Source organism: Micropterus salmoides, unplaced genomic scaffold, assembly GCF_014851395.1.
Source record: "Micropterus salmoides isolate LMB-PRFRI ecotype aquatic unplaced genomic scaffold, ASM1485139v1 Ms_hic_scaffold_6, whole genome shotgun sequence".
NCBI classification, from domain to species: Eukaryota; Metazoa; Chordata; class Actinopteri; order Centrarchiformes; family Centrarchidae; genus Micropterus; species Micropterus salmoides.
In genome coordinates, this window is record NW_024044348.1 from 26355876 (window position 1) to 26368405 (window position 12530).

Consider the following 12530-nt stretch of genomic DNA (forward strand, 5'->3'; position numbering starts at 1 on the left):
CATTTGTATTACACATTCCTGCTTAACTTGGCTCAGTATCATTTGTGGGTCTATACCTGGGCTTGAAAACAGCCACATTCAGGGTTCATGGAGCATCACTGAGGTGGTTTTCATCTGAGTCAGTCATGTAAGTGAAACATTGAAATACTAATTCATTTATTTATTATCATGTATCAAGTAATACCTTAACAAAGTCATTGTCAAATTCAAAGATGATCCTTACATTCAAGACATTTTGTCATTATTATATATTTAGTAAACAAGAAAGTTCTCATGTTTGTTAGGCATTCACGTAAGTAAATTAAGTTAAGTTAATCATTACAGGAGTGTGAAATGCATGTGCATGTAGGTAAGTGTATTGAGAAAGGACTTAGTGACTGAAAGGTCAACTTTTTAAATATATCAGTGCAGCAATGTTAAGTGTGTGCAGAAACTTACATTTTTTCCCATGTAAGTGTGGACAAACACAACTTTTTGAGAGCATCATTGGTGTGGAAAAAAAACCAATTTCACTACTCTTACAAACCCATTTTCAACCACTCCTGTCCTGGAAACACACCATTAGTCTGCATATTTTAGTACTAACATACCACAGAAAATTCTTGACATGTACTCAGACTGGCTGAGACATCACACAAGTAAAAAAAAATAGCCTCATGGTAGCCCCTTGTGCAGAAATTTGGACAGTGGTGTCGTTGTATTAGGGGTAAAACACTAAATCCGAATCCAGAAGTTCAGCTGATTTTCTGGAGATGAAGTCTCTCCAAAAGACTAAACCTGTCAAGCCTGTCTTTAACTGCTCCACTCACTATGCTGTAAGAGATCACTCAGTGTAGGTAGGTTTGTGGTTCAGAACCACTGTGCCACAGTGAAATAGTTATCAACTAGAAACGAAACACTGTGCAGACTCAAAGTCAGAATTTTTGCAGTATCCAGATCAGTGCCTTTTTTACAGTAATACAGTAAGTAAGATCACAGGATTAACAAGGCAAATACATTTGGTTTTAAGTGGATTTTCACTTGTTTTGTTTGTGTGAGCCTCATTGTTTAGCTAGATGAGAGAAATTGTACTGCCTGTAGTAGGGGACAGTGTTTCCCTGTAAACCCCATCATACCTTATCATAAAGACTGGTTTAGGTAACTTAACTATGCAACACAGACCAATGCATCTTGTCTTGTGTAAGATGCATTGATTTTTGTTTTCTCATGCACTAGCAGACTGAAATGGATAAAGGCAGCATCAGGAAGAGGAAGGAGTCGCAGAATGGCTCCACCAGCCACAGCGTGGACTGTCAGACCGCAGGCAAGCAGCCTGTGAAGGCTACTGTGCTTCAAAAAGATGTGAGTGTGTACTTATCTGGCTTTGAATGTGTGTGTGTCTGCTCCTGAGAACAAGTCTCATTAGATGTTCACACCGTAGGATCCCACCATTTGTACCTTTTTGCCTTAATGGGAGTGGAAACTGAGTACCAGGCAGTACCACAACAACCGTCTCTACTTATTAACTCCACAATATTCTACTCAGTGGTGCTGTCCAGGCCCCCTAAGCTCCCTAAGCCCTAAAGCTGAAAGGGTTTCACTGGTTAAATTAGGGTTATTATGATCATTTTTCTAAACAATGAATAATTAGAACCTAATTTCCCCTCACTCTACTCTAATAAGTAACCTATTCAAGGTGACTGTAATGCTTATGGCTTATAATGCATGTGTTGTTTCTTATGTTGTAATGTGATGACGAGGGGGTGCTTATGGTTCATTGCTGTATCATGGGGCGCTCGTGGTTCATTGTTGCAGAATAGGATGCTCTTTATTTATTGTTGTAGTATGTTCAGAAAAAACGCGAGATTGTGAGAGTGCAAGGGAGATAGTTGCGGTAGCCGAGAAAGAACCATGTATGCATGTGTGGAAAAAGAGTCCATCGTGTTAAAATCCATGACATGTATGTGTTGCCTATGTGGGTTGAATCTGGATTCCTCCCAAACATCGATTCCACTTAACAATTGGAAAAACTCACATGATGGTGGTTATTAAGTTTTTGTGTGCTCAGATAATGGGCTTACATTTTGAAACAAACCTAGGATGTTAACATAAACACTAACCAGCCACTTGATTAGGTACACAGCCTATCTGAGTAATGTTGCTGAACTTGTCCATCCCCTAATGGCCAAAGTGTACCCATCTTCTGATGGCTACTTCCAGCTGGATAATGCACCATGTCACAAAGATCAAAATGGTTTCTTGAACATGAAAATTAGTTCACTGTGCTCAAATTGCCTCCACAGTCCCCAGATAGCAACCTTGTACTAGCGAGAGGTACCTAATAAGGTGGCGGTGTATATACTTTAAGCTGTATTAAGTAATTTAAGATACTATTGCTTGGTAGTGTTTGTAACATTGTACACAGAGCAAAGACAGGATCCTGTCCGAGTTGTGTTTCAGTCACCTGACACTGGTGTCTAATAGTCACTCGCCTTTTAGCTTTGGTGTAGTGGATACTTTATCACAATGCAAATCCCAGAATGTTTTAAACACTATTGACATCTAACGGCACAGAACAAAACATGAAAAAAATGAGTGAAACAACAATTTCAATGAAGACAGCGTTCAAGAAAGTTCAAATATGACCACTGAAGTGACACCTCTGCCATTTTTTCTTCATGTGTGCTCAGGTTGGTCTGTTTAGTGGCATCTGTCTGATTGTGGGAACAATGATAGGCTCGGGCATCTTCATTTCTCCTAAGGCTGTCCTACTGTACTCTGGAGCTGTGGGACCCTGCCTCCTCATCTGGGCTGCCTGTGGCGTGTTAGCCACTCTGGGTGAGAACGGCATACCAAACCAATAACATCCTTTTAATAAACTTTTAATGTCTATTTCTATATTTAGATTTTTGTCTCTGAATAACAGACTCGCTCTGAGATTCACAGAGCACTGTACATAATGCAAAACACACAGACACAAAAACAACAGATCTTATGATGTAATACGCATTCATTTTTGTAATCTTTGAGGTCAGTGGTGTTATTGTATTGGGGTAAAATATTCTTTCCCCCATATTTATTTAAATGGTGGTGGACAAAGCATAAGAAAAACCATGGGTAGGACGTCAGCGATTTGAGTTCTTGGTGTTTTTAAGGCCCAGTTAGCTATTTAAGATAATTCATCAAATTCATCACAAACATACTGTTAAGTGGGAAACACAATTTTCCAGTGTGGAGGACCCCAGACATAATGACTTGTAAGTGTAATTGTTGTGTCAACACAACTCTTGAATTATTACACTGAAATTTAACAAAAACACTGAATTTGAATTTTTATCGCGGAAAAAAGCATTAATTAACAGGTCCTCTATGCTTTGACCGAAGTACCACAATGAGCAGAATCACTGAATCAAAGTGCACACAGAGAAACTGACACAAACCACAACCAAATTAAAAAAGAATGAACCAAAATAACCAAGAACTCAAGCAGACACAGATCCATGAACCAAAGTACAAAAACAAAGGCAGAGATAAGCTAATCATAAGACAATACACTAACAACAGGAACAAAGCTAGACAAGAACACCAGGCAGAGAAGATTACCAAAATAAAACAGGAAGTAAAGTTCACAGGAACACACAAGGACAGATCTACCAAAGTAAAACACAAAACATGTAAAGACAGCAAAATCAGGGCACGGACAGAGACGGGACCAAACAGGAGACAAGACTACACTAAAACATGGAGGTATAAGACTAAGGACTAAGACACAGGCCATAAGTAATAAAACACAGAAGTACATCGACCAAGAAAACACTAAACATGAACTAAAGCACAGGACTAAGAACTAAGATGAGAGACAAGACAGTTATTAAAAAAACTTAAAGCGAATGAACAAAATAATAAACTAGACTACAAAACTCCAAATCATGACAATATCAAATAAAGACAGGAAAAAACAACAGCACATCCTAACAATTTTGTTTCTAAAGTCATATATTTTCTTTAATTACTTTATCTCAATTCAAATTCAAATTAGCTTTATTTGCATGAATGTGTGACAACAATATTGCATACAACATAAGAACAATCAATCCCATACATTTCATTAAACAAGTAATTAAAGCGTAAAGTTATCAAAGTGTGTTTGTATAAACCAAAAAGAAGAAATATTAAAAATTAAAATAAAATAAATACACACACAGAAGCGTGTGTGTGTGTGTGTGTGTGTGTGTGTTAAAAAAAATATTAAAAATAAAATAAATAAACAAAACAGTAAGCGTGTGTGTGTGTGTGTTTCCTTTTCGATAGAAAATAAAAACATATAAATTCTTACCATTAATCACCTTTATTCGTATCATTTTGGTTGCATTATTATACTTTATTTTAGAGTAAAGTTATTAACATGGATTTAAGATTTAAAATATGACTGGCTGTGACTTTGAGGGTGTTTGGCAGAGAGTTTGTTTAAACCCAGTGTTTCTTGGTAGGAGAAAGTTCTGAACCTTTCTTGTATTTTCTACCTAAAGCAATTCTGAAAGTCTCCCCATGACATTGTTTTACATCTGTCATCTTCTTTCTGTCTCCATCTGTATGTGTGGCTACACAGGGGCACTGTGCTATGCTGAGCTTGGCACCATGATCACCAAATCGGGAGGAGAGTATTCGTATTTAATGGAGGCGTTTGGCTCCCTTGTAGCCTACCTTTACTCCTGGACCACTGTCATGGTGCTGAAGCCCTCCTCCTTTGCCATCATCACACTGAGCTTTGCAGAATATGCCTCCACTCCTTTCTACCCTGGCTGTACTCCTCCTCTTGTCGTTACTAAGTGTCTGTCAGCAGCAGCTATATGTAAGTTTTACTTTAGTGGGTACAGTTGGAGAACTATCAAGAGACAGCCAGATTTTAAAAGCATTCAACTGAAAAAATCCCAACCCCTCCCTTCATGCCTTCCTCAAAACCACAAAAACACATTTTCATGTGTGTGTGCACAGGCAGAGTGCGCACAGGTAAGCACGTAGGCAAACAGGTAGGCCTGCCAATCGTTTAGTTCAGACTAAATTAAATGATTGGCTGTGCTTATTACAGTCCTGCGACAGCAACAGATATCAGATTTTTTTCACTGTTGCGTCAGAGCGTTTAATTTGTTGATTGCTATCAGGATGCAATGAGAATTTTGACAAATATAACAAAAATGCCTCTTAAATTAATAGCTACCCTAGCTTTAATCCTTGTGACTTAATGGTTACAAGCAGTTAATTACACATAGGGTCTAAATAGTAGCCATTGTAGAAATTATAATAATAATATAATAATAATCCTTATTTGTAGAGCACTTTTCAAAAACAAGTTACAAAGTGCTTTAACAAGTGTAAAGAATAATACAAAAAAACAAAAAACAAGATAAGAGCATGAAAAATTAATATAAAATTAGTAAAATACAATAAAATAAAAGGGATAAAATAAAGTCAAATAAGATCGGGAAAGGCTGTCCTATAAAAGTATGTTTTAAGAAGGGACTTAAAAGAGTTCACTGACTCAGCCGACCTGATTTCCTCGGGCAGGCTTTTCCAGAGCCTCGGGGCCCTGACTGCAAACGCTCTGTCCCCTTTAGTTTTCAGTCGAGACTCTGGAACAGACAACAGACCTCTGCCCGAGGATCTCAAGGTACGTGCTGGTGTGTATTGGACTAACAGTTCAGAAATATAACAAGGCGAGAGGCCATGAAGAGCTTTAAAAGTGATCAATAGAATTTTAAAGTCAATTCTAAAACATACTGGGAGCCAGTGTAATGAAGCTAAAATAGGAGTAATGTGGTCATATTTCTTTGTTCTGGTTAAAAGCCTGGCAGCTGAGTTCTGGACAGTCTGGAGTCGATCAGTAGATTTTTGGGTTAAACAGGTGAAAAGGCTGTTGCAATAATCCAGGCGTGATGAGATGAAGGCGTGTAAAATGGTCTCGGTGTCCTTAAAAGTTAACATAGATCGAATTTTTGCTATATTTCTAAGTTGATAAAAACATGATTGAACAAGCTTTGTGGTGTGCTGCTCGAAATTTAAATTACTATCAAACCAAACACCAAGGTTCTTTGCCACAGGCTTAATGTGATTTACTAGGGAACCAGCAGATGGCAGTATTTGATTTGCCATCTGCTGAGACTCGATGACCAGGATTTCTGTTTTGTCCGAGTTCAGCTGGAGGAAATTCCAGGGTCTGTGGATCTGACGGGCAAGTATATTTGTGTGTCATCAGCATAAATATGAAAAGAAATGCCATGTTTATGGATAATATGTCCAAGGGGAAGCAGATACAAGGAAAACAAAATGGGTCCTAAGACCGACCCCTGAGGCACACCATATTTAACTGGACAGAATGAGGAGACATAGTTGTTTACAGACACACAAAACTTCCTATTTGACAGGTAGGATGAAAACCATTCTAGGGAAGTACCAGAGATCCGCACCCAGTGCCTCAGTCTGTCTAACATGATGTTGTGATCAATGGTGTCAAAAGCAGCGCTAAGGTCCAGGAGTACAAGGACTGAGCACATACCTTCATCATCAGACATTAAAAGGTCATTGGTGACTTTAAGCAAGGCAGTCTCAGTGCTGTGGTACTTCCTAAAACCAGACTGAAATTTTTCAAATAATTTGTTATTTTCCAATACAGTGAGCAGCTGTTTGGACACAGTTCTTTCTAGAATCTTTGCAAAATTGTTGATCACATCTCCTACATTAAAACTGGACTGGCCACTGAATTCTTTCCTTTGTGCGTGAACAGGAAAAACTGTGCGTCTGAATCACCTGGTACTGTTTGTACTGAGACTGCTTAAAGTATAGTAAATGATTACTAGTGGAAGTAGGATTGTATTGTTCTAAAGTAGTTAAGTGAACAGAATATGAGGCTTTAAAGCCAGTTAACCATTTAAAGCTGCCATAATGAATGTTTTAATATTAACAGGGATATCAAATGACTACATGTAATGTGAAAGAAGTAACTCGTAGTGACAAACCTGGAGACAGTTATGAAGTAGCCTACAAGTTCCAACATATTTTAGAAAGTTGGCCTGTTGCCTTGGTTTTACAGCTTGTAAATTAACAGTTTTGATTCAACCTCTGACTCCAGGAAATAAGAGGTAACTTAGTTCACTGTTATTATTACATTACCATTATTACAGTTAAGCAAGACAAAGGATAAACAATTGTGAAATATTATAAATGTACGTTGAAGAGGGAAGGACATTTCTCTGCTTTCTCCACTGTTTATTTCAAATATCTAAGGGAAAATGTTTTATATTGTTACATTATTTTGTGTCTTCTCAGTCTTGATCGTCACCGTCAACTGTTTGAGTGTCAAACTGGCAAGCTATGTGCAGAACTTCTTCACAGCAGCCAAACTTTTCATCATTCTTGTCATAGTGGGAGCTGGCATTGTTGTGATGGCACAGGGTGAGCCTGCTTGCACTATCAGTGTATTTAATATACTTTAATATACAACTTTGCTTTAAAATGCCTTGTCCTTTGATAAAATGTTTAATACTAACATTTAATATTTATTTATGTATTGTTATGTGCTTGTGTCCAGGAAAAACTGAGACTTTGTCAAATGCATTTGATGGCACATCATCGTCTGTTGGAGCAATCGGACTTGCATTTTATAATGGGCTTTGGGCTTATGATGGATGGTGAGAGTTATACTTCACTAGCCCTTTAGCAGGAATACTTTAGCAGTGTATACAGTAGGCTTGTTCACACTCTTTTATAAAGCAATTCATCGATGTTTACTTTGTCAACTGATGAGCTTTTTGCCACTGTACTGACTGTAAGTAGGAGCCCTGTGACCCTACTTAGCCTTTCAGCTACTCGAGCCTCATCCGTAATACCAGGTTGCATGTTGTTTGAGTGCAGAAACATGGCAGTGTAGTGGGGCATAGTGAGAGGCAACAACTCCCTCAGTTATTCCCTCAGGTCTTGTGGATATTATATGCACGCAGGGGTAGTTTATGTCTCTAGACCTGGACCTGAAAAACAAAAGCAGCATCTTACCGTTCCATTGGTCAGCCATCGATCACGGCCTTCCCAACTTTTGGCTGTATTAAAAGCACTGGCTGAACAGTGCTGACTACTTTTTTTCTTTACTGAGTCTGTTTGCACAATAAAGGAGATCTTTGTTGGTTTAAAGAGTTGTTGTGCATTACAGAGCAAAGTCTGCTACAGAGTGTGGCAGTTATGGACAATTTTGGGTTCTCTTATGCATGATGAGTGGTTACAGTGGGGTTTTCATAACAATACTTGTGTCTCCTGTGCTGTCACCAGCTGGGAGTTTTTAGATGGCCCCCCTTCATCTCCTTCTGGTGCAGGAGTGTGTGGAGAGCATTATTGCCTTATTGAGGTTCATTTCTTTGTAATGTGTAATGTTAGTTCTGAGGGTTACATTCTCCTCTTCAGTCACTTTTTCTGAGGGGACCTGGATAGGTGGCCTCATGTGATTCGCACACTTTCATTTTTCTTTCACGGTGGGATCACAGCAGGGGTCTGGCTATAAGGCCAATTACAGGGTAAAGTGAGTGAAATAACACATAGAATACTAAAATACCATGTCAGTGACATTAAAGATGCTAATGGCTACAGTGATTACTTACATAGCACTGCAAGTCCATGCAAATTTCAGTGCAGTGCTCTGCAGAGGAGAATTACAATTATGCCTGTTTTAAATTTTTTTTGTATTTCTTATTTCATGGTAGTGTTCTACCTTTACCTTTGTTTTCTCATTCCCGTGTTTTCTTAGGAATCAACTTAATTGTATTACAGAAGAGCTGAAAGACCCATTCAGGTAAGACAAACCAAAATCTGGAATTTTTAAGAGGTCATTAGACAAAGTCAGAGTATTATGTCTGACGTGGTAGGCTGCATAACCTTTAAGTGCACTTGAGTTCACAATATTATATTGAACAAACAAGAAGGCATGCTTTTTACATCTTCGAACAGATCATTTCTATCAGATATATGAAGCACAGCCTATATTCTGTTCAAATGTGTACAATATGCAATGTGTTTATCTGTCAATTGATCTCAGGAACTTGCCCCTTGCCATCCTCATCGGGATCCCTTTGGTATCTATGTGCTATGTGTTGGTCAACGTTGCTTACTTTACTGTTATGACCACCACTGAGCTGCTGTTGTCTCCAGCTGTTGCTGTGGTAAGAAGCATAAAAGGTAATAGAGAAGTGGGGGGCAAAGTGTTTTCAAAATAGCTGGTAATGACCTGTTAGTGTGGTGTTAAATAACAAATGTACAGTAATGAGAACCCATTTTCACACATGTATACAGTATGTGTACTTTTATTTATTCCAGAGAATTTTAGATTAAACCTCAGTAACAGCTCAGTATTCTGCTCCCCTGTCTTTTCTGAAGGATTTGTTTGTGCCTTCTCAGACTTTTGGAGACAGAGTCCTTTACCCTCTGTCTTGGATCGTTCCCCTCTTTGTTGTCTTCTCTACGTTCGGCTCTGCCAATGGAAGCTGCTTCACTGCTGGCAGGTAAAACAGACAACTGTCACATTATATATGAAATACGGAAGAAACATGCTGTGCTGTGCATTTTTGTTTGTATAAGGAAAAAAAGGCATGAATAAACAAAGTTTGAAAGTGAGAAAACTGATGTGCATTAGAGTTGGAAAGACTTTGACAGAGAAGAGGGAAATAGACAAGAAGTCAGGAAAGTACAGTACAACAAGACAGCACACATTTCTGTCTTTATCTTCTCACAGACTGGCCTATGTATCTGGTAGAGAGGGTCACCTGGTGAAAATCTTATCCTATATAAGTCTGAAGCACTACACTCCTTCCCCTGCTCTCATATTCAATGTGAGTCCTACATACTTAATGAGTTTCCTTGGATCCTTTTCAATATAGTCTGACATGATCGTCCAACTTCTTTAAATGTTTACAAGCGCCTTTCTCTCTGTTTTAGGGTGTTCTGTCTCTTTTCTACATTATCCCAGCAGATATCAACACCCTTATTAACTACTTCAGCTTCGCTCAGTGGGTGTTTTATGGTCTGACAGCTCTGGCTCTCATAGTCATGCGTTTCACCAGGAGGGAGCTCAATAGACCAGTAAAGGTGAGGCTCATTAATCAAGGAGTTTTTTTTTTGGGAGGCAACTTCTTCTTTTAGTGTTTTAACTCAGCAGTATTATGCACTCTGATGGTTTGTTAATTTGACACCACAACAGCTGTATCTTTACACACATTCAAATTACAGCAAAGATGACAGCGTTTTGGAGAGAAAGTGTTATTAACTGATTAGGTAACAAGACAGTAATTATATTATATTTACTGAATTGATTCATCTAGACAGGTTTGTTACAAGTCCAGATAAATAATCTACTCCTTTTAAAGACATGCTTTAAAGACATTGTAAGTTGTATTTTATTGTTGTCTTTTTTAACTGCTATGATTTTAATGTTTTTTTATCTTCTGTGAAAGCACTTTGTACTCTGTTGATAAGTGCTCTACAAATAAAGTGTGATCAACATTTCTTAGTAGAAATATAAGCTTGAAAGAAATATATCTCGATATATTAATTAACAAAATAATATTGCTTATTTTTTGGGGGAATTCAGTTGGGGGTTATGATCACAGATCAAGTACAAGTACACTGCTCAAAAAAAATAAAGGGAACACTTAAACAACACAATGTAACTCCAAGTCAATCACACTCCTGTGAAATCAAACTGTCCACTTAGGAAGCAACACTGATTGACAATCAATTTCACATGCTGTTGTGCAAATTGAATAGACAACAGGTGGAAATTATAGGCAATTAGCAAGACACCCCCAATAAAGGTGTGGTTCTGCAGGTGGTGACCAGAGACCACTTCTCAGTTCCTGTGCTTCCTGGCTGATGTTTTAGTCACTTCTGAATGCTGGCAGTGCTTTCACGCTAGTGGTAGCATGAGACGGAGTCTACAACCCACACAAGTGGCTCAGGTAGTGCAGCTCATCCAGGATAGCACATCAATGCGAGCTGTGGCAAGAAGGTTTGCTGTGTCTGTCAAGAGTAGTTTCCAGAGCGTGGAGGCGCTACCAGGAGAAAGGCCAGTACATCAGGAGACGTGGAGGAGGCCGTAGGAGGGCAACAACCCAGCATCAGGACCACTACCTCCGCCTTTGTGCAAGGAGGAGCAGGAGGAGTACTGCCAGAGCCCTGCAAAATGACCTCCAGCAGGCCACAAATGTGCATGTGTCTGCTCAAACGGTCAGAAACAGACTCCATGAGGGTGGTATGAAGGCCCGACGTCCACAGGTGGGGGTTGTGCTTACAGCCCAACACCGTGCAGGACGTTTGGCATTTGCCAGAGAACACCAAGATTGGCAAATTCGCCACTGGCGCCCTGTGCTCTTCACAGATGAAAGCAGGTTCACACTGAGCACATGTGACAGACGTGACAGAGTCTGGAGACCCCGTGGAGAACGTTCTGCTGCCTGCAACATCCTCCAGCATGACCGGTTTGGCGGTCAGTAATGGTGTGGGGTGGCAATTCTTTGGGGGGCCGCACAGCCCTTCATGTGCTCGCCAGAGGTAGCCTGACTGCCATTAGGTACCGAGATGAGATCCTCAGACCCCTTGTGAGACCATATGCTGGTGCGGTTTGCCCTGGGTTCCCCCTAATGCAAGACAATGCTAGACGTTATGTGGCTGGAGTGTGTCAGCAGTTCCTGCAAGAGGAAGGCATTGATGCTATGAACTGGCCCGCCCGTTCCCCAGACCTGATTCCAACTGAGCACATCTGGGACATCATGTCTCGCTCCATCCACCAACGCCACGTTGCACCACGGACTGTCCAGGAGTTGGCGGATGCTTTAGTCCAGGTCTGGGAGGAGATCCCTCAGGAGACTATCCGCCACCTCATCAGGAGCATGCCCAGGCGTCGTAGGGAGGTCATATAGGCACGTGGAGGCCACACACACTACTGAGCCTCATTTTGACTTGTTTTAAGGACATTACATCAAATTTGGATCGGCCTGTAGTGTGGTTTTCCACTTTGATTTTGAGTGTGACTCCAAATCCAGACCTCCATGGGTTGATAAATTTGATTTCCATTGATAATTTTTGTGTGATTTTGTTGTCAGCACATTCAACTATGTAAAGAAAGGAGTATTTAATGAGATTATTTCATTCATTCAGATCTAGGATGTGTTATTTTAGTGTTCCCTTTATTTTTTTGAGCAGTGTATATACTAAACAATGTGCCTTGTGTAATTGTGTGATTTGGTACTCAAAGGTACCGATTGTCATACCATGCCTAATGGTCCTGGTGTCCTGCTACTTAGTCCTGGCTCCCATCATTGATAAGCCAGAGCTGGAGTACCTCTACTGTACTATCTTCATCTTCAGTGGACTTCTCCTCTACTACCCTTTCATCCACCGGAAGGTCAACTGGGCACGCAAACTCATGAGTATGTTTTACTCTGAACTGACTTCATCTCAAAATTTAAGATGTTAAAATATTTCCATTGGTTTTTGACCATTAGTGTAGAATAAAATGG

At 39.7% G+C, this 12530-nt stretch overlaps 1 protein-coding gene and 1 long non-coding RNA gene across 6 annotated transcripts in view; one reads left to right on the forward strand and one right to left on the reverse strand.

The window, feature by feature from the left end:
* The window catches only part of slc7a9 (solute carrier family 7 member 9), a 13557-nt gene continuing 1027 nt past the window's right edge, over nt 1-12530 (forward strand). The window contains exons 1-12 of one of the 4 annotated variants that reach the window (XM_038700818.1): nt 1-127; nt 1219-1341; nt 2670-2817; nt 4589-4831; nt 7303-7428; nt 7565-7664; nt 8768-8812; nt 9056-9179; nt 9415-9518; nt 9749-9845; nt 9952-10101; nt 12266-12440. In XM_038700818.1, the coding sequence (XP_038556746.1) occupies nt 1225-1341; nt 2670-2817; nt 4589-4831; nt 7303-7428; nt 7565-7664; nt 8768-8812; nt 9056-9179; nt 9415-9518; nt 9749-9845; nt 9952-10101; nt 12266-12440 (1429 nt within the window). In that variant the 5' untranslated portion in view covers nt 1-127; nt 1219-1224. Of the gene's footprint in view, nt 128-1215; nt 1342-2669; nt 2818-4588; nt 4832-7302; nt 7429-7564; nt 7665-8767; nt 8813-9055; nt 9180-9414; nt 9519-9748; nt 9846-9951; nt 10102-12265; nt 12441-12530 lie in introns of all 4 variants that reach the window. The other 3 variants (XM_038700820.1, XM_038700819.1, XM_038700821.1) reach the window with 3 other exon arrangements.
* LOC119889910 overlaps nt 9186-12530 on the reverse strand; it is a 17969-nt gene continuing 14624 nt past the window's right edge. For both annotated transcript variants that reach the window (XR_005442173.1, XR_005442172.1), the window contains exon 3: nt 9186-9511. This is a non-coding gene — a long non-coding RNA (uncharacterized LOC119889910). The remainder of the gene's footprint in view (nt 9512-12530) is intronic.